The 22407-nt window shown below is 45.4% G+C and overlaps 1 protein-coding gene across 4 annotated transcripts in view; it reads right to left on the bottom strand.

Annotated features, from left to right (window-relative positions):
* LOC143960307 (uncharacterized) overlaps nt 1-19702 on the bottom strand; it is a 233298-nt gene extending 213596 nt beyond the window's left edge. For 2 of the 4 annotated variants that reach the window (XM_077468746.1, XM_077468749.1), the window contains exons 1-2: nt 19587-19684; nt 8270-8337 (exon numbers count right to left, since the gene is read on the bottom strand). In XM_077468746.1, the coding sequence (XP_077324872.1) occupies nt 8270-8326 (57 nt within the window). In that variant the 5' untranslated portion in view covers nt 8327-8337; nt 19587-19684. Of the gene's footprint in view, nt 1-8269; nt 8338-19586 lie in introns of all 4 variants that reach the window. The other 2 variants (XM_077468748.1, XM_077468750.1) reach the window with 2 other exon arrangements.
* Nucleotides 19703-22407: the final 2705 nt, after the last annotated feature.

Here is a 22407-nt window from a genome sequence, read left to right as displayed (position 1 = left end):
CTCTTGCCCAACGATTGACGGCTGGCTTGTCAGAACTCATAGCCCGCCAACTACTGCCATATAAACTGGTGGACTCGGAGGCCTTTCGCAAATTTGTGGCCATTGGAACTCCACAATGGAAGGTCCCAGGAAGGAAGTATTTCTCAGAGAAGGGCATCCCAGAGCTATATGGCCATGTTCAGCGGCAAGTGAATGTATCTCTGGCACACAGTGTCGGTGCCAAGATACATCTGACCACAGACACGTGGTCTAGCAAACACGGGCAGGGAAGGTATATCACTTTTACTGCCCACTGGGTGAACCTTCTGACGGCCGTCAAGCATGTAACCCGTGGCACCCGTGTAGATTTGGTTTTACCGCCACGGATTGCATGCAGGCCTGACTCTTCTCCTCCTCCTCCTACTCCATCCTCCTCCCTCTCCTCCTCAGCTGCCTCCTCCTTTTCTGCTGCTAGCGTCTCTTCCGCTGCACCGCTCAAGCTCCCCAGAACCTATTCCACATGCCAGGTGAGACGTTGCCATGCCGTGCTGCGTCTGTTGTGCCTGGAAGCCAAGAGCCACACTGGCCCGGCACTCCTTTCAGCTTTGTGTACACAGGCAGATCAGTGGCTAACACCGCTCAATTTGACAGTTGGTAAAGTGGTGTGTGACAACGGTGCCAATCTGCTTAGCGCTTTGAAACAGGGCAAAATCACGCACGTGCCATGCATGGCATACGTCTTAAACTTGGTCGTGCAGCGATTCGTTGTCAAATACCCTGGGGTCCAGGCAGGGCAGGACTTACCATTGGGCTTGACTGGGCTCAAGCCCATGGGCCCCGCCCAATAGGGGGCCCCGCCAAGATACATAGCCGAGTGTACTCGGCTCCACTCACAGTCACGCCCAGTCCCACTCTATGATGGACATAACAAAGGGAATGGGCGTAACTGTGAGCTGAGCCTAGTACACTTGGCTCCGCTTGGGACTGTGAGAGGACCCGAGAGCCGCCAAGAGGACTCGAGAGGCGCCAAGAGCCGCCAAGAGGACAGGAGAGCCATCAAGATACACAGGACTCTGTATCTTGGCAGCGGCATTTTTAAACTTCAAGACTGCAATGACAAGGCTGCAAATTACAATGGACAAGGCTGCATTGATGGGCGTTTAAATGTACGTTTTTTACGTTAAACTTACCTCTTAAACTTGGGGTGTGTGTTATTCACCCATAAATATGGTAATGTATAGAAGGTAGGGCCCAAAAGTGACTCAAGCCCAGGGGCCCCCACCACCCTAAGTCCTGCTCTGGGTTCAGGACATCTTGCGGCAGGCAAGGAAAATCTCGGCCCATTTCAGAAGATCTTACACGGCCATGGCTCGCCTTGCTGCCATTCAGCGGCGACACAATCTGCCGGTCAGACGTCTTATTTGCGATTGCCCGACGCGATGGAACTCAACCTTCTATATGCTTGATAACTGCACGTTTCTGCTGGAGCAGCCTAACGTCTACCTGTATGAACGGTTCTGGGGAGCTGGGTTTTTTTTCACCGCGCCAGTGGCTGCTCATGCGCGACGCATGCAGACTTCTGCGGCCATTTGAGGAGATCACCAAACTGGTCAGTCGCAGCCATGGCGCCATCAGTGACATGGTACCTTATGCCTTCTTTATGGAGCGTGCATTGCGTCGTTTCATTGATCAAGCTGTGGAGGAGCAGGAGCGGGAAGATGAGGAAGTCGCAATGCTGGATGAATTCCCAGGGGGGGCTACTCTATCTGAGACAAGTCAACAACAGGAGTCTGAAGAGGAGTCAGAGGAGGATGGTGCCGGGGCGGATGAGGAGGAGCAAGAAGAGCATGCTTTAAACCTTTCTGGGATCCCTGTTGTGCGTGGATGGGGAGAGGAGAATGAAGAGGACGACATTATCCTGGATGATGAGCAGGAGCCAGGCCACCACACCGCTTCCACTTTAGTGCAAATGGGGGCCTTCATGCTCCAGTGTTTTAATAGGGACCCGCGTATAAAAAGCATAAGGGTCAAGGACCAGTACTGGGTGGCAACGTACTTAGACGCCCGGTACAAACACAAAATGGCGGAAATGTTACCGCCGTCGCAGAGGGCTGTCAGAATGCAGCACTTCCAGGCCTTGCTTCAAGAAATGCTGCATTCTGCTTTTGCGTGCGCTGGCAGAGGAGCAATTCCCACTCCCAGAGAAGGAGTTGCGGGTACCAATCCAACAGCGCCTGCAAGAAGAGGCCGGTTTGAAGATGTGTTGGTGACTTCGGATATGAGGTCATTCTTTCAGCCGACCCATCGACAGGTGTCATCCGGATCCAGCATCAGGGAACGCCTAGACTGTCAGGTGTCCGACTACATTGGGTTAACGGCCGATGTGGACGCTCTGAGGAGTGATGAACTCCTGGACTACTGGGTGGGCAGGCTTGACCTCTGGCCAGAGCTTGCCCAATTTGCAATCGAACTGTTGGCTTGCCCCTCATCCAGTGTCCTGTCCGAAAGGACATTCAGCGCAGCAGGGGGGATCGTGACCGATAAGCGTACTCGCCTAGCTCACGACAGTGTTAACTACCTCACATTTCTAAAAATGAATGAGGCATGGATCTCGGAGGAATTCAACACATGTGACCAGTAGACCATGTATATGTCTATAAACAATTTTTTTAAACAAGCACACAGACCTTCTTTCTTCATTTGGCTCACTTCCTTGTCCCAAAAAAGCACACCGTACTATATGCCCCTACCCTCCTCTTTGAAGAGGTTGAGCGGTGTCATATTTCTACTGGGGCTGCTTATGAGGGGATCACACCATCCCTGTCCTGTGCTGATTTACTCCTGGGCCTGCTTATTATGAGGGGATCACACCATCCCTGTGCTGTGCTGACTTCCTCCTGGGGCTGCTTATTATGAGGGGATCACACCATCCCTGTGCTGTGCTGACTTCCTCCTGGGGGTTCTTATTATGAGGGGATCACACCATCCCTGTGCTGTGCTGATTTTCTCCTGGGCCTGCTTATTATGAGGGGATCACACCATCCCTGTGCTGTGCTGACTTCCTCCTGGGGGTTCTTATTATGAGGGGATCACACCATCCCTGTGCTGTGCTGATTTTCTCCTGGGCTTGCTTATTATGAGGGGATCACACCATCCCTGTGCTGTGCTGACTTCCTCCTGGGGCTGCTTACGGTGCTGCTGTCAGTGCTGTATATCACGGTGCTGGTGTGAGTGCTTAATGTCACGCTGCTGATGTCAGTGCTCTCTATCACGGTGCTGCTGTCAGTGCTGTATATCACGGTGCGGGTGTGAGTGCTTAATGTCACGCTGCTGATGTCAGTGCTCTCTATCACGGTGCTGCTGTCGGTGCTGTATATCACGGTGCGGGTGTGAGTGCTTAATGTCACGCTGCTGATGTCAGTGCTCTCTATCACGGTGCTGCTGTCTGTGCTGTATATCACGGTGCTGATGTCAGTGCTGTATGTCACGCTTCTGATGTCAGTGCTCTCTATCACGGTGCTGCTGTCAGTGCTGTATATCACGGTGCTGATGTCAGTGCTGTATGTCACGCTTCTGATGTCAGTGCTCTCTATCACGTTGCTGCTGTCAGTGCTGTATATCATGGTGCTGATGTCAGTGCTGTATGTCACACTTCTGATGTCAGTGCTCTCTATCACGGTGCTGCTGTAAGTGCTGTATATCTCGGTGCTGGTGTGAGTGATTTATGTCACGCTGCTGATGTCAGTGCTCTCTATCACGGTGTTGCTGTCAATGCTGTATGTCACGGTGCTGGTGTTAATGCTTTATGTCACGCTGCTGATGTCAGTGCTCTCTATCACGGTGCTGTTGTCAGATGACTCTATCACGGTGCAGGTGTCATTGCTGTATGTCACGCTGCTGGTGATCATCTCCTGCACCCTCTTCTTTGCCTACCCTGGTCCCTGACCTTCCGTCTCCTCCATTGCCTTCATGCGCTCCACAGTCCTGAATTGTCAGAACAATTTCCCATATAAAAAAAGAATGCTTGTAGTTATCGATCCCAAATTCACCTCATACATGTATTATGTCATTGGCCATGTGGTGGGACTATGTTTGCCCAGCTAATAATTATTTTGTGGCTGCAAATTTGACCTAAAAGTTTGCGAAGTTCGCCTCCCATTGAAGTCAATGGGGCCCGCCGCGAACGTTCCGTTTCGCGAACTATCGGCCGCGTTCGCGGTCCGCGTTCGCGAAACGTCCCGTCGGAAGTTCGTCCATCACTACTCTCCAAATTCAGTGGCAATATTTAAAATCAAGACAAATTGGATTATAATTGTTTTCTAAGGAATGAAAGAAGGAAATGCCCATAGAGTATAATATATATCAGGGATATGCAATTAACGGACCTCCAGCTGTTGCAGAACTACAAGTCCCATGAGGCACTGCAAGACTCTGACAGCCACAAACATGACACCCACAGGCAAAGGCACGATGGGACTTGTAGTTTTGCAACAGCTGGAGATCCGCTAATTGCATATCCCTGATATAAATCAACTCTTTGCAGGCAAACCTGAAAGATATAGCTATTTAAAAGGGACATGTATTCCTTCTGAGACAACAGCCTTATTTAAAGGCTTTGTCTTTCTTTAAGACAATTTTTTATGTATAAAAATTGAAGAGGCAATCCCAATCTTTGCAATATTCTCTTTACTTCAAATAATCATATACATTACAGGTCCCCATTGGATGCAATCTTGAAAGAAGTATTCTGGCTACGCTGCATAATTGTCCCACCTTGATTTAACCCTTTTACAACCGCACTATTAGCAAAAGATTGCTACAGCGTGGCTCGATAACTCAAGGAGGGCCTACTATGATGTCCTCCCAGAATCGCAGGCGTGCACACACAGGAGTATCCGTCACCGGACCCGGCGCATAACGGATCATGATAAATGCTCGCTGACAGCAGCCGTTTTACCACGTGATCGCTCCGACAAATGAACAAACTGGCGTCATGTCCGGTTTCACTCTCCCATCTCTGTACCGATTGGCACAGTGTGAACAGAGAGATAGGGTGCAGCAGGGCTGTGGGCTGGATCTGTAGTTCCCACAGCACTGCTCCGTGTCCATTGCAGCATTCATCCACCCATCCATCCATGCTCAGCAATACCCAGCAATACCCAACCATACTCAGCGTTAATAAGCCATCCCATCCATAATCAGCCATACACAGCCGTAACCAGCCATACCCATTCATGCCCCGTCATCCCATCCATACTCAGGCATCCACATTCATGGCTCAACCATCCCCATTCATGCTCATCCATGCCACATCAGTTCTCATCAATGCCACTACAGTGCCTCCCAAAAGTGTAATTAATAGGTATTCAAATTAGATTTGAAATGTATTCCCCTAGACAGTTTTCCCTGCATGTTGGGCCTCTGTATGTGCCCAGGCTGTGGAAAAGTCTCCCACATGTGGTATCGCCATACTCAGTAGGAGTAGGAGAATCTGTGGTGATATTTTTGCTATGTAAGACAAGTAAGGGCGCAAAACACCAAAAAATAATATCAATCAAGAAGGAGAAAAATCCTCATAAAAACATAAACATATAGTGCATACACAGGAAAGAATTGTCCCAATATACACTAAGCATCCAGTCCAATATAGGTTAATTAGTTCTTTTGAGAGATTTTCACATTCAGGGCTGCCACCACGGAGAAACTGAAACCAAGTTTCCAAACACTACAACATAAACACAAGAAAGAGGGGCGCCTCTGGGTGCAGATTTTCTTAAAAGATTGTAGATTTATTATAAAACAGTTACATTTAAACTCACATTTTCCACGAAAAAATATGGGCATTAAAATCAGACCACATGATTCGTTCCGTCATTCTGTTATCCAGTCCACAGGTGTCCGTTGCTCCTCTCTGCGTCTCCACTGTTTGAGTTGAAAATGCCGGCTACAGTGGACGCGGTGTATGTATCTCGAAAGTGAGATTTGGAACGCTGTGGTCAGCGGGACGCAGGAGAATGACGTCACTTCCTGGAAACGCGTTTCCTGAGCATGCAGGTCGCGATGGAGGGACGACTGCGCTCTTTCATCAGGCCAATCACAGAGAGGAATGGGGGCAATGAATAAATAAATAAATAAATAAAAGAGGGGCGTGGCCGGGACTTATTACATCACAGGGAAGATAGGGATTTGTGTATCTAGAGGCAAATTTGAAGCTCTTCACTTGTCTGCATCAGAACTAAAATGGACATTTTAGGCCATGATTGGCCTGATGAAAGAGCGCGGTCATCCCTCCATCGCGACCTGCACGGTCAGGAAAAGCATCGCCAGGAAGTGATGTCATTCTCCCGCCTCTCGCTTGCCACAGTGTTCCAAGCCTCACTTTCAAAATGCATACACTGCGTCCACTGTAGCCGGCTTTTCCAACTCAAACAGTGCAGACGCAGAGAGGAGCAACGGACACCTGTGGACTGGATAACAGAATGACGGAATGAATCATGTGATCTGATTTTAATGCCCATATTTTTTCATGGAAAATGTGAGTTTAAATTTAACTGTTTTATAATAAATTTACAATCTTAAGAAAATCTGCACCCAGAGATGCCCCTCTTTCTTGTGTTTATGTTATTTTTGCTATGTACATGCTATGTGTTAGAAATTTTGTATAAATGGACAACTTTGTTAAAAAATAAAAAAAATGCATTTTCTTGTTCTTTTCAAAAAAATGACATGTTCAAAAGTATGTCTGCTAAAGAATGATCTGATATGACCAATGGTTCTGACTCCAGGTCACATCTTGCTTCTCATTATACTCTACGGGCATTCCACTCTCATATGTTTGTCATTCGATAGAAAACAATAAGAATCCCACTTAATTTCTAATTGGACAAAACTAACGAACATAGAGAGTATGTCTGCTAAAGATTGATCTGATATGATGAATGGTTCTGAATCCAGGTTACATCTTGCTCCTCATTATACTCTATGAGCAATCCTTTCTATTATTTATCTGTCATTCCATAGAAAACAGCTGTAATCCCAAATAATCCCAATTTTACAATCTGATACTCTACTTGAGGAACAGCTGTGGTAAAGGATACATTGCTATGTCTCTCAGATTTGCCTGCAAATTAGTTTATATTTTACTTCCCATTATACTCTATGGGCATTCCCTTCTGTCATATGTTTGTCATTCCATAGAAAAAAAATAATAATCCAGTTTAATGTCACATTTGAACATCACTGCTGAACGTAGAGAGTATGTCTGCTAAAGAATGATCTGATATGACCAATGGTTCTGACTCCAGGTCACATCTTGCTTCCCACTATACTCTACGGGCATTCCACTCTGTCATATGTTTGTCATTCGATAGAGAACAATAATAATCCCACTTAATTTCTAATTGGACATCACTAATGAACATAGAGAGTATGTCTGCTAAAGATTGATCTGATATGATGAATGGTTCTGAATCCTGGTCACATCTTGCTCCTCATTATACTCTATGAGCATTCCTTTCTATTATTTATCTGTCTTTCCATAGAAAACAGCTGTAATCCCAAATAATCCCAATCTTACAATCTTCTACTCTACTTGAGGAAAAGCTGTGGGAAAGGATACATTTCTGTCTCTTGATTTGCCTGCAAATTCGTTTATATGTTACTTCCCATTATACTCTATGGGCATTCCATTCTGTCATATGTTTGTCATTCCATAGAAAACAATAATAATCCCACCTAATCTCAATATTAAACATGGCGACTGATATTTAAAAGTAGGTTTGCAAAAAATACATTTGATATGTGTAAAGACTCTCTCACTAATTGATTTTTTTTTCCATTATTCTCTATGGGCATTCCACCTTGTTCCATTATTCTCTATGGGAATTCCATCTCCCTGTTAAAGTCTATGGGTATTCCATTCTGTCATTCCTTTTAGTATGTCTTCTTGGAGGTGCAGACGCTGTAAATCTGAGGGGTAGATCTGAAATGAGGGGAAGCTCCTCAGATTTTATCATCCAATCATGTGTAGGCTAAAATGCTATCTTCTATTTTCCTTGCATGTCCCCCTCAGATCGACAGCAACTGCACTTCTAAGTGCACTTGCAATGCAAAGTAGATTTTCCTTTTGTAAATAACCCACATAATGTTGTATTGTTTGCCTTTGAATAGGGCCAGCACTAAAGATGTCTGCCTGACTTGAGTTCCCTGTGAAGATGAACCTGCAGGAACCACCACCACCACCACCACAAGCATAAGGAAAGAGCAAAATATATTCACTCAAGGTGCTTACCCTCACTGGAATGTTTTCCATGTTGGTATTTTCTGACACTTCAGCTTCTACTTCCATTTCTGTAAAATCTGTTCAAGATCACCAAGTTAATCAAACAGACCTTAGATAAGAGTTGGTTTACTTATTGAATGAAAATAAAAGCTGCTGGATTAGTGTATCTAAGTAAGTTAGTCACAGCACTCTCTGAGGACCGCTATGCACTGTAATCCCATCCTAACATGTTACATTGTTACATACAGGGCTGACCTTTGGGGTGTGCAACCAGTGCAGTTCCAAAGGGTACATTACACAATAAGGGGTGCACCATTGACCCTGGAAGAAATATGTTGAAGAATAAGTACTCACTCTCTCTCTGCAGAGAGACCTTTCTAGCTGTTTGCCTTTCTGAAGGAACTGTATATATTATGCTCTACTTTTATATAATGAAAACAAATGAACAAAATATGGAGGATTTAGAATACCCATTGTACCTTAGGGATTGTGGGATGTGAAACATTGCCTTGTACCTTGGTCTGGTTGGCACAGGGCAGTGAATCATAGTTACCCATAACATAATCTGCATGCCCTAAGGCACTTCAATACGCTTTGAACTTTACAATAGGGGGCACACACAGGGCCTCAAAAAAGAATCACACACATTGCTCCTGGATATTTTTTTTTCTTAAATAACCTATTTGCATACATTACCAAAACAATACAAACAGACGGCAATGTAAAAAAAGTTAAAAGGGTGGTTTAGTTGTCAATTTTACCAAAAAAAAACAGAGATAAATAAAAACAAAGCTACAGGGACTGGGCCTTTTCCTTGATACCTTGGACATTAAAACGGAGCTCCACCTAAAAGGGGAAGCTCCACTTGTCTGCTTAACACCCTCCCCCCCCCCCCCACTGCCACATTTGGCACCTTTTGGCGGGTTGGGGGAGCAGGTACCTGGTTTTGACAGGTACTTCAGCAGCAACTTGCAAAACGACTTCTGTATAGAAGTCAATGCAAGTCTCCTGAAGTCGCCCCAAAAGTAGTACAGGAACCTTTTTCTAAGTCGAACGACTTAAGTCGCTCCTATTAGAACAGTTTCATAGTGCAGAATGGAACGCGACTTGTCAGGCAGCTAAGTACTAATCATTTGGAATGCAGAGGCAATTTAATATGATCAAGAGAAGATACATTTATATAGTCTTACATATACAACCTATCCTTTGAGAGCAACCATAATGCTCATGCAGCCTGTAATGATATTGAGTTTGACACCCCTGGCTTGGTACATTCAGTACCTGGAGACAGTCTAGAACAGCCTTTCTCAGCCCACATTCCGTGGAACTCTAGAGTTCCTCTAGAGGTTGCTAGGGGTTCCTTGAGCAATGAGCAATTTCTGATAAGTAATTACTGACAACAATAAGCTTTTTAGCTATTTGTAGGGTTGGGATTCTCCCCAAAGACTACAAGTGTAAGAAGCATTCTTCCCAGTGACCATCACACTACTGTACTATGAGCTACAGATATATTCTTTGTTAGCAGGGGTTTCCTGAGACTGGAAAAGTATTTCAAGGGTTCCTTCATGTAAAAAAGGTTGAGAAAGGCTGGTCTAGAAATAGCTGGGTGAGCTCAATGCCTACAGTGCAACATTGGTAACGAACCGACCAGCAAAATAAAAATAGTAATCACTTGTGAATTCATGAAACATTGCAGAATTGCGACCCACTCATTATACTTAGGCCTCTTTTTTAACCTGGCTGCCTTAAATCAATCATTTACATTGCCAATATCTACAAATATGCTTGCCAAATATTTGCCAATAAGTGAACAAAAACTCAGTTTCAGTCTGTACCCAGAAAAGTAGTTACTCCTCCATTGGGTGCAGCCATCTTGTTCTCACACAGTACAGAGAAGACAAAGCCAAGTCAATCACAGCCCACACACCTCTGCCCATCCCGTGACAGTCACACATTACTGCTCCTCAAAACAAGCTGCTGAAGCATGTTGTTGGAATAAAGGAGCCACTTTATTCCAGATTTTATTTAACCCACCATGAACCCAATTAAGGCCCCTTTCCCACTGGTGCATAAAAGTACATAAAAACTATCCACATTAAATCCTATGTAACTGTTCACACTGAGCTTGCGGTGTGCTTTTAAATGTCCTGCGTGCTGCATCTTTTGTGCAAGTCAGTGGGAATGCATGAAAAGTGCTTCAATGTGAAAGGGCCCTAAGCCAGCAATTTAATTTTCCATAAAGAAGAGGGAACATTCTAGCCTCTGAAATGTGTTGGCTCATCGTCGTTATAGACGAATACAAAGTGGCACATAATTGTGATGTGGAAGGAAAATGATAAATGATAAATGATTTTCCAAATAAATATCTGAAAAGTGAGGTGTGCATTTGTATTCAGCCCCCTTTAAAAATCAAGTAGAACAAATTGCTTTCAGAAGTCACCTAATTACTAAAAAGAGTCCACCTGTGTGTCATTTAATCTCAGTATAAATACAGCTGTTTGTTAGAGAACCTCAGGATGGATACACACTATACAATTTTCTTTAGATTTTTTTTTTCATTTAGATTTACCAAAACCATATAATAATATGAGGTCAAACCTAAACACTTTTGATTTGTATATAATCAGGCAGTCCCTTGTACTACATAATTGAAGGTAAATCTAAAGGAAATATAACAAAAGTTGTATGGTGTGTATCCAGCTCAAGTGAACAAACAGTGTCATGAAGGCCAAGGAACACACCAGACAGGTTAGGGATAAAGTTGAGGAGAATTTTAAAGTGGAGTTCTAACCAGAAATGGAACTTTCGCTGTTCAGATTCCTCCCCCCTCCCCCTACTGTCACATTTGGCACATTTTAGGGGGAAGGGGGGAGCAGATACTTGTCAAATCCAGGTATCTGCTCCCATTTCCGGGGAAAGATTGCTGCACATTGTGCGGCGATCTACACAATGTCCAGCAAATCCCCCCCCCCCCCCACTGTCTTCTGGGAGACACACAGGTCTCAGAAGACAGCAAAGACAAATCAGAACGTACAGCACGACTCACACATGTGCAGTAGGGAACCAGGAGTGAAGCCGAAAGTCTTCACTGTCTGATTCCCTTACCAGGAATGGCGGACGTAGCACCCAGGAGTCGATCCGAATATCGGCTGGGGTGTCAACATCGTGGACTCCCAGGACAGGTAAGTGTCCTTATATTAAAAGTCAGCAGCTGCAGTATTTGTAGCTGCTGACTTTAAAAAAAATTTCTGCTGGCGGAACTCCGCTTTAAAGCAGGGTTAGGTTAACAAAAAATATCCAAACCTTTGAACATCTCACAGAGCACTGTTCAATCCATCAACCCGAAAATGGAAAGAGTATGGCACAACTGCAAACCTACCAAGACATGGCCGTCCACCTAATGCCACGTACACACGATCAAACAATCGGGTGGAAAAGTCCGGCAAACTGAAGTCCGCCGGAGAATCCCCCCCATGTGTAGCCTCCGGCATACTTTTTTGACCCGAAAGTACGGTGGACTTAGAAAGTAGTTTTGCACTCCAATCTTCCCGTCGGATTCGCATTTCGGCGGACAATCCAGCCGTGTGTGTGTCAGTCTGCCGTACTTTTGAAATGAGCAGACTTTTCCTGCCCGAAGAAAAGTCCGCTCATTTTGAGCGGGTCTCCAGGTAGGCGGGGCCAGCGAAGGAGACGTCGCTGGCCCCGCCACCTGGTATGGACTTAAAGGGGAACCCCAACGCCGAAAAATATCTGCGTGGGGGTCCCCCCAGGTCCACATCAGACCCTTGTCCAAGCAGGGTACCCGGCCGGCCAGGAAAGGGGGGGACGATCGAGCGCCCCCCCCCCCCGAGCCGTACCAGGCTGCGTGCCCTCAACATGGGGGGTGCCTTGGGGGAAGGAGGGGCCGCGAGTCCCCCCCACCCCAAAGCACCTTGTGCCCATGTTGATGAGGACAAGGGCCTCTTCCCAACAACCCTGGCCGTTGATTGTCCGGGGCTGCGGGCGAGGGGCTTATCGGAATCCGGGAGCCCCCTTTAATAAGGGGCCCCCAGATACTGGCCCCCCACCCTATGTGAATGAGTATGGGGTACAATGTACCCCTACCCATTCACCTGTAAAATAAAAGTACAAAAAAAAACACAACACACAAGATAAAATAGTTTATTGTACAGCTCCGGGGGTCTTCCGTCTTCGGGGGTCTTCTCGCCGGACTCCTCCGCTATCTTCTTGTAGCTCTTTTACTAGCGGAGGAGCCTGGCTTTCTTCCTCGCCGCCGCCCTCTTCTTCCGACTTCGGGGGTCTTGTCCCCCTCTTCTGTTCTCCTGCTGGGCCACCGCGCCTTCTTATAGCTCTTTTACAGGCGGTGGCCCGATCTTCTGTCGCCGCCGCCTTCTGTTCTTCTCTTCTTCTTCAGATGTTGCCTCGTCGAGTCCTCTGCTCACAATGACGGGGACCGGGCGCGCGCCGACTTATATAGGGACATCACCGGATGATGTCCCCATCCATTGTGGTGTCACAGTCCCAGAGGATGCTGGGACTGTGACATCATAATAGGCGGGGACATCATCCGGCGATGTCCCTATATAAGTCGCCGCGTGCCCGGTCCCCATCATTGTGAGCGGAGGACTCGACGAGGCAACATCTGAAGAAGAAGAAGAAGAAGAGAAGAGAAGAAGAGAATAGAAGAACAGAAGGCGGCGGCGACAGCGGCGACAGAAGACCGGGCCACTGCCTGTAAAAGAGCTATAAGGCGGCGCAGTGGCCCGGCAGAAGAACTGAAGATGGGGACAGGACCCCCGAAGAGGGGGACCCCTGAAGTCGGAAGAAGAGGCGGTGGTGAGGAAGAAAGCCGGGCTCCTCCGCTAGTAAAAGAGCCCCCCATGTTGAGGGCACGCGGCCTGGTACGGCTCGGGGGGGGTGCTCGCTCGTCCCCCCCTTTCCTGGCCGGCCGAGTAGCGTGCTCAGACAAGGGTCTGATGTGGACTTGGGGGGACCCCCACGCTGATTTTATTTGGCGTTGGGTTTCCCCTTTAAGTCCTTACCAGGTGGCGGGACCAGCGATGTCTCCTTCGCGGGCCCCGCCTACCTGGAGATGCACTCGAAATGAGCGGACTTGGGTGAGTCCGTTCATTTCAAAAGTAGGGCGGATAGTACGGCGGACTTAGTACGCCGTATTAGTCCGCTGAAAAAGTGCCGTGTGTGGGCAAGTAGCCCGTTCGGAAAGTCCGACGGACAGTCTGGCGGGAAGTCCGCCAGACTAAGTCCGTCGGATAGTCGGCTATGTGTGTACGTGGCATAAATTGACAGGCCTGCCAAGGAGAGCATTAATCAGAGAAATAGCCAAGAGGCCCATGGGAACTTTGGAGGAGCTGCAGAGATCAAAAGCTCAGGTGGGAGAATCTGTCCACAGGACAATTATTAGTCATGCACTCCACATATCTGGGCTTTATGGAAGAGTGGCAAACAGAAAGCCATTGTTGAAAGAAAACAATATAAGTCAGTTTGTAAGAAGCCATGTGAGGAACACAGCAAATGTGGAAGAAGGTGCTCTGGTCAGATGAGACCAAAATTGAACTTTTTTTACCTAAAATCAAACCGCTATGTGTGGCAGAAAACGAACACTGCACATGGTGGTGGCAGCAGGGACATGAAATCTGGTTAGAGTTAATATGAAGATGGATGAAGCCAAATACAGGGAAATCTTAGAAGAAAACCTGTTAAAGTCTGCAAAAGACTTGAGACTGGGGTGGAGGTTCCCCCTCCATCAGGACAACGACCCTGTTGAATATGCTTTAGATCAAAGCATATTCATGTGTTAGCCCTTGTACACACGGTCGGAGATTCGGTCGGAATGTGTCCTATCGGACCGTTTTGTCGGATATTCCGACTGTGTGTGGTATGCATCAGACTGTTTCCGTCGGAATATTCGTCAGACCAAATTTTCCAACTTGCTGGAAATATTTTCCGACAAACTGCTCCGATCGACATACTCCGATCATGTGTAGAGAATTCCGATCGGACAAAGTGCCACGCATTCTCAGATCAAATTCCTACATCAAAGCTATTGGCTACTAGCCTGAAAGTAGTCCCATCGTAACGAAATTACGTCATCACGTTCTGAAAGATCCTATTTTCCGACAACTTTGTCCGACCGTGTGTATGCAACAGTTTCGGACAAGATTCGTCGGACAAAATCCGACGGATTTGGATGTCGGAATCTCCGACCGTGTGTACAAGGGCTTAGAATGGCCCAGTCAAAGAAATAAGCAGCTAAGTACAAGTTACTACCTGAAGAGCAGGAGATGCATAGAGAAACAACTCTGTCTGGCTACTTATTCCAGCATATCTTCGTTCATGTCCTTTGTGGTCATCAACACTGTCCTCAGGCCAGGTTTTATGTATTACCCTGGGGAGATGCAGACTAGAATGTTATAATCAATGAGCAGCAAATTATATCACCTGTGATGTATTTCAGTTCTCTTGCAAACCTGGCCTGTTAGTGGGCCCTGAGGACAGGGTTGATGACCACTGCTTTGTATGCTATACACTGCAGCCTATGGTATTGTATGAGGGGCCCTAAAGCCTTTCCTGGACCCCCTATATAACTACAGTACACCTCTGGTAAAGAAAAACACTTCAATCAGCTGCCATTTTCTGAGCTATGAGTACTTCCTGACCATTTTTTAATACTTGTATAGTAGGAAATTACCCCCTTTTTACAATTAGCACATAGAAATGCCATGAACTTTCAATTGTTTACATATAATTGTGAGACAGATATTTTCTTTAGAGTGACCAAAGCCTAACCTTGTGTGTGTGTATATATATATATATATATATATATATATATATATATAAATAAACAAATAAAAAACTAATGTCACAACCAATAATTAATCAATGGCATACCTCCATCCCTAAATATGTTTGTGGAGAAAAGAGGAAAGAAGATGGGACTTTGCACGAGGCATGTCATTGTGTATAATACTAATAAATAAATGATGAATAAAGTATATGTATGGCTCTGAATTAATTTGATTTAATGTCTCAATCATATAAAGTGGTCCAATGACATGACATGCCTAATGCAAAGTCCCATCTTCTTTCCTTATATATAGACAAATCACCAAATCCTGGGACTGTGCTGGATGTTGGTGGTGATTGTCAGCTGTGTGAGCGCCATATTCAATAGGGAAGAAGAAGTAAAGTGACCCAGGATTCAGATTTTTTTATTCAGCTTTGCAGTAGCACCATCTGCTGCTCAATCCCAGCAATGTACAGGACTATGAAATTCTTTGGCGGAAGTGATTTTGGCGGGCATTTTCAAATTTAGAAATGAAACTCAGAAAGCAGTTTTTACACTATACAAGATACAGAAAGTAGGAAATTCAGATTTTTCCAAAACTAAAAAAAATAAAAGTTTTGCCTATAGATACACTATACATTCATAAACATATTTATGAATCACTGAATGTAATTTTCATCAAACATTTACGGATAGTGAATCGATCACTCTCATTTAAAACACCTGTGCTAGGTATATTCACTCGCAGTTAATGTTTGGTGAATATCATATTAAATTAAAGTGGAGGTAAACTTCCATCACTAATAGGGATGAGCTTCGTGTTCGAGTCGAACGTACGTTCGACTCGAACATTTGCTGTTCGTGCGTTCGGCGAATTCCGAAAGTTTTGGCCGTTCGCGTCAAAATTCGAGTGACGCGCGCGCGGACCATAATGCACTGCGTTGGCACAGTGCATTGCTGCCCGATGATTGGCCAAGCATGAACTGTGACCCCGCATGCTTGGCCAATCGCAGCGCCGGCAGCGAGGAGAGCCATGATTGGCCACAGGCATCCTGCCTGTGGCCAATCATAGCTCAGGCTGTGTAGTGCACGCCCCACACTATATAAGGCCGCCTTTGAGGCGGCTTCGTGTAGTGTGTTACTTAGCATCTGAAGCAGTGGGTGTTCTGTGTACCTTCAACACAGTACACACCAATCGTTTTTGGCTGATTTCCTATCTTGCTGCGGTGTAGTGGTTGTTGTCTGTGCCCTGACTGCAGTATACACCACTATATTCACCTCACCTATATAGCTAGTGATCTAGCTTTAACCACTTAACAACTGCCCATTGCCGATTAACGGCTTCAGGGCGGTTGTTTAACTCTGAGAGGCCGTTAATTAACGGCCTCCCAGAATTCTGCTCTCGCGTGCGAGGTGTGCGCACTCGAGAGCATCCGTGACCGCCGGGTCCACAGGACCCGGCGCATCACGGATCACGGTAAACGGCCGCTCATAGCGGCCGTTTACCACGTGATTGCTCCGTCAAATGACAGAGTGATCACTTGGAAACAAACCGGCGTCATAACATCATGACGCCGGTTCCTCCCTCCCCTCTCTGTACCGATCGGTACAGCGGAGGGGAAAGAGATCACATCCACAATAGACCTCATCCCTCTGTGGAGGGTGAACTCATATCTTATGCAGCAACCAGAAAACAAGGCACATCTCGAGGACCACTTAGCCACTTAACAACCGGGCCATAGCTGAATGAAGGCTACAGGGCGGTTGTTTAACTCTGGGAGGCCGTCATATGGGGCGCGCACTCGAGAGCATACGTGACCGCCGGGTCCACAGGACCCGGCGCATCACGGATCACGGATCACGGTAAACGCCCGCTCATCGCGGTCGTTTACCACGTGATCGCTCCTTCAAATGACGAACAACCGGCGTCATGTAAACAAACCGGCGTCATGTTATGACGCTGGTTCCTCCCTCCCCCCTCTCTGTACCGATCGGTACAGCGGAGGGGGAAGAGATCGGTGTCAGCAGCGATGTGGGCTGCATCTGCAGTGCCCACATCGCTGTTCACCGAATTTAACCCCTCAATTCCCTGCCAATACTCTGCAATACCAGTGCATACTCTGCAGTACCCTGCCATTACTCTGCAGTACCCCGCCATTACTCTGCAGTACCCCGCCATTACTCTGCAGTGCAGTACCCTGCCATTACTCTGCAGTACCCTGCCATTACTCTGCAGTACCCCCCATTACTCTGCAGTAACCCCCATTACTGTGCAGTAACCCCCAATACTCTGCAGTACCCCCAATACTCTGCAGTACCCTGCCATTACTCTGTAGTACCCCCCAATACTCTGCAGTACCCTGCTATTACTCTGTAGTACCCCGCCAATACCCCGCCAATACTCTGTAATACCCTGCCATAAATTGCCATACCCAGCCATACTCAGAGATACCCAGCCATACTCGGTGATACCCTGAAATACCCAGCCATAGACGCCCCCCACCCCTCACCGCCCTCCGGTGCTTCTACCAACTCGCCAGTACGATCAAAGCCAGAATCTTTTTTTTATTTTTTATTTCAGGCTTCCCAGCCTAGAGGTGAGATGTGGGGTCATATTGACCCCCCAGATTTCACTGTAAAGAGGACCTGTCACTCCATATTCCTATTACAAGGGATGTTTACATTTCTTGTAATAGGAATAAAAGTGATCAAAAATATATTTTTGGGGAAAAAAATGTCAAACTAAAATAAATAAAGTAAAATGAACAATAAAAAAATAAAATAAAAATTAAAGCGCCCATGTCCCCATGTGCTTGCATGTGCCACACATGTGAGGTATCGCCGAGAATGTTAGAGCGAGAGCAATAATTCTAGTCCTAGACCTCCTCTGCAACTCAAAACATGTAACCAGTAAAAAATAAATTAAAGCGTAGCCTATGGGGATTTTTTAAGTAGCGACAATTGGCGCCATTCCACGGGCATGTGCAATTTTGAAGAGTGACATGTTTGATATCTATTTACTCAGCATAACTTCCTCTTTCACTTTATGCAAACATTGGGCTAACAAGTGGTTAATAATAGAGCTTGCAGTCAGTAGTGTTAGGAGATAGTGCGTGCTGTCTGCGTGCTCTGTACCCAGTACATACCGCTATAATATAGGGCAGGCCCCTACTTTCAAACATCCAACTTACAAACATCTCCTACTTGCAAACGCAAGGAGACAGCAGCAAGTGAGATGAAAAAAGATGGACGACAAAACAAATTATACAGGGCTGATAACCCTTCCCTATGTTTTCCAAAAAGCTTAAAGATAGTTTTTTTGACTGGAGCTACACTTTAAAAATGTACCGGTTGAAATGACAAACAGATTCAACTTAACACAACAAACCTACACAGTCCCTGTCTTGTTTGCACCGCCTGTATACTGCTGTTCTGAGTATATAGGGCCTGGGGGCCACACGCATTTCCTTTTTTTTATATGGGTACGGGGTTCCCCTTAATATGCGTACAAGACCCAAATAGGCTGGTAATGGGCAGGGAGGGCTACCCATGCCATTTTTCTCAATGATTTTCAACCATATTGCAGGAACCAGATATAACATTAAAACCGCAAGCAGTTTTAAATGGTGTTATTTCCGTTTAATGTCATTTTGTGCAGGGACTGTTCTAAACACGGGAAACACGTGGCACTTCACAGGCATACTACAGACACCCCCCAGGCACCATATTTAAAGGAATATTTCACTTTTTTTTTTTCACTTTAATCGTCATTAAAATCAGTGTTCCCGCCAAAACGGCAGTTTTTAAAACTTTTTTTTGCAGTGACCCATGTCCCCTGAGGCAGGAGGCAGGTCCCCAAACCCTTTTTAGGACACTATCTTGCATATTAGCCATTAAAATTAGCACTTTCCAATTCTTTCCAGTTCGAGTCCCATAGACTTCAATGGGGTTCTAACGTTCGTACCGAACGCGGGGGTCGTTCGCAAGTTCTGGTGCGAACAGAACCGGGGGGTGTTCGGCTCATCCCTAATCACTAACTTTTATAATAAGTCTTACCTATAGTTAGTGTAAATATTTCCTAAATGGGCATAGTTTAGGAGATATTTACGGTACACGCAGCCAATTAAATCACTGGCGCATGTGCTCTGAAGGAACCCATGCCATTCGTTCAAAGCCCTGTGCTGTAATCATCAGGTCCCAAACGCATGATGTCATCGTGGCTCCGGCCAGTCACAGAGCCAGAGTCCGCGAACCCGGAAGCAAGACAAGTGAAGATGGTAGCACCTTCAGCTCTGACATCTCTGCACTGTATGAGCTCGGTTTTAAGGTAAGTTTAACATAATGTGCTAGTTTGCGCTGCATACTAGCACGCATCAATACAAGCAGTGAGTTGGCTTCTGAGAAAGTTATCCAAATAACAAAATGTTTTGCCACATATGGTAAATGCATGGGCATCAAGCCATTCCTAGAAAAAAAATGGCAGCTAAGGGAACCTGGCACTAAATAATTTATTGTTCTTACCTGGCAGGTGATAGAAGTTTTACAGATGGGAAAATATGGAGAAACCTGACTGAGCAGATGCAGCCTTGTCTTCTGTACAATCCACAGTCAGACTGACGTGTTATTGGGAAATAGAAAGTAAAAAACAAAAAAGGGAGGGAAGTGGGAAGAAACACAGGCGGCTGGATTGCACATTGTGCTGTGATTGGAAGACACTTGTTTGTCTATGGGTGGATCCAGCTCACATACCAGAAGGTCCTTAAAGTGGACGTTTTTTTTTTACATTTTGCATAGAATGTAGATGATTATGCTGATCGTCTTTCAATAGTTGGGAGTGAGACGTCAGGGAACAACCTCTCTAAAGTTAGCCAGTAAACTGAAAAAATAAAAAAAATGAACAGATTCCACTTTGTAAAAATGCATTTACACTTAGCAAACTCATGCAGCTGAAGAACATTTTAACAGTGTTTCATTACTGGACTTTTATAAGTTTTATCTTCCGAAAGAAAATTCTCCCACTCAAAAGGGCAAAATTAGAACCAAAATATCTGAATTAAAGCGGAGGTCCACCCAAAATTGGAACTTCCGCTTTAAGTAATCGTGACCCCCCGACAAGCCACTTTGGCATGTCATTTTTTTTTGGGGGGGGGGGGGTACCTTGTTTTCACAGGTACCCAGCTCCCACATTCTCTCCTGGTGCCACGGCGCAGGAAGGAAGTTCACCTCTCCCCCTTCCCTGCAATCTTCTGGGACATATCAAAGGGCCCAGAAGATTGCCCGACCATTCATAACGCGCATCACTGATCACGCATGCGCAGTGTGCGCTGGCTGTGCCGGCGCTGCAAAGAGGGGAGAGAAGGGAGGCTTTGGGCGGCCACATCGCTGGACCGTGGTACAGGTGAGTCTCTACACTTTTTGTAGCTGCTGACTTTTAAATGGGTGGAACTTTGCTTTAATTGAGAATTGCTAATCCATTCATTCAACCAGATATTGATGCGTTATAAAAACAATGTCAAATATCACACTACTTTTATGTTGCTTTTTTTTTAACTTTATAATAAAAAACATTACAAAGAAAATTAAGTTTTATTACTCAGATAGGTACATTATTCTTTATATTAGTGATCATTAACTTGTGATCTGCCTGACTTTTTCTGTTCATCCTTATTGTTAGTGTATTTTATGTGTGGAACAAGACAATTCCTCTTCTTCCAATGTGGCACAGGAATGAGAAAACGTTGGACACCCCTGATCTATATCAATTACAAATAAAATCAAAATATTTTCCACCTGCGCATTTTCTTTATTTTGTTTTTACTCTTTTTTTTTTTTATTTCTATCTATCTATCTATCTATCTATCTATCTATCTATCTATCTATCTATCTATCTATCTATCTATCTATCTATCGATCTATCTATCTATCTGTCTGTCTATCTGTCTGTCTATCTGTCTGTCTGTCTGTCTGTCTGTCTGTCTGTCTGTCTGTCTGTCTGTCTATCTATCTATCTATCTATCTATCTATCTATCTATCTATCTCAGACACCATTTCCACAGTGGTGTACAGATATCAGTTCACATCAGTCTCTGCACCAGAGGAGCTTACAGTCGACAGTCACGCACAATATTACAAGTTTTTATAGCCCTGACATATTCCACAGTACAGAGAACACTGAAGCAGTCACTTCAAGTGGTTGTCAACCCTTACAATCCACATTTTCCTACAGGTAAGCCTATAATACCCTGGATAGGAGATATCCCCTGTGTCTTCGGCACATGTGCACTGAAGCAATGGCACATACATGCACGGGACAATTGCACATACGTGCACGGTTTAGGAGATATCCCCTGTGTCATCGGCACATGCGCACTGAAGCAATGGCACACACGTGCGCGGGAGTGACGTCATCGTGGCTCCGGCCAATCACAGCGCCGGAGCCGCGATACCCAGAGGTAACTCCGAGGAGAACTGTCGCCGGCCAGTGCTGTGTATGGGCACCGTAACGGGGGCTTTGATCTGAGGTGAGTATTACATAATGAGCTAGTATGCTAGGCATTGCTCGTTATGCCTTTGTCTCGCAGTTCTTCTTTTTTGTCATGTGGGTTTACAACCACTTTCAGTCTCTGCATCAGGGAGCTTGCAGTCTAGCGCTTAGGCTCCATGCATACCATGACCTTCGGTTTTGCGGGTGGAATCGCCGAGATTCTGCCCATGATTTGTTAATGCCGCAAATTACGGGATGCCCTTAGGATCCCCGCTATTTTTTTGATTCATTCATTTTTTATTGAGGTATTGCTTAGTGATATACATATACACACCGTTTCTTTTGTAATGTATAATAGAGTGAAACCTACATACATTATAAAGAAATGATTAATCAGTACAACAGCCTGTATTTCTGGTCTCCTAAAGATTTGCGTGGGCAGTCAGGTTAACTGACGAGCTCACCAGTAGGGAGAGGAAGAGTACCCTCTGGCACCCCTAACGGGTACTCGCTGTGCCTTGCGAGGGAAGGCTTCCCTCTGTCCATAGTTCAGCGACCTACAATGCCATACACTGAAATCTTATCTGTGGCACTCCAGAACGAATGTAATGTTCAGATGCATATCTTTCTGTAATTCTACAATGCAGGTGGTGTGTAAGAGATAAACAGAACTATTTTAACGGATTGTTACTTATCAATCTAAACTGTAACAAACAAGTAACAAGAGGTAATAATGACGAAAAAGAGAAAAAAAAAAGTATACAATAATTAAAATAAAATAATAGAAGGTCAAAATAAAAAATATAACCCAAATTAAAATGAAATAGCATATTAAAAAAAAAAAAAAAAGAGTACAGT

This window comes from Lithobates pipiens, unplaced genomic scaffold (genome assembly GCF_037356315.1).
Source record: "Lithobates pipiens isolate NorthernLeopardFrog02 unplaced genomic scaffold, aLitPip1_a1.2 Scaffold_8, whole genome shotgun sequence".
Lineage (NCBI taxonomy): Eukaryota > Metazoa > Chordata > Amphibia > Anura > Ranidae > Lithobates > Lithobates pipiens.
This window is presented reverse-complemented; position numbering and strand designations above follow the sequence as displayed.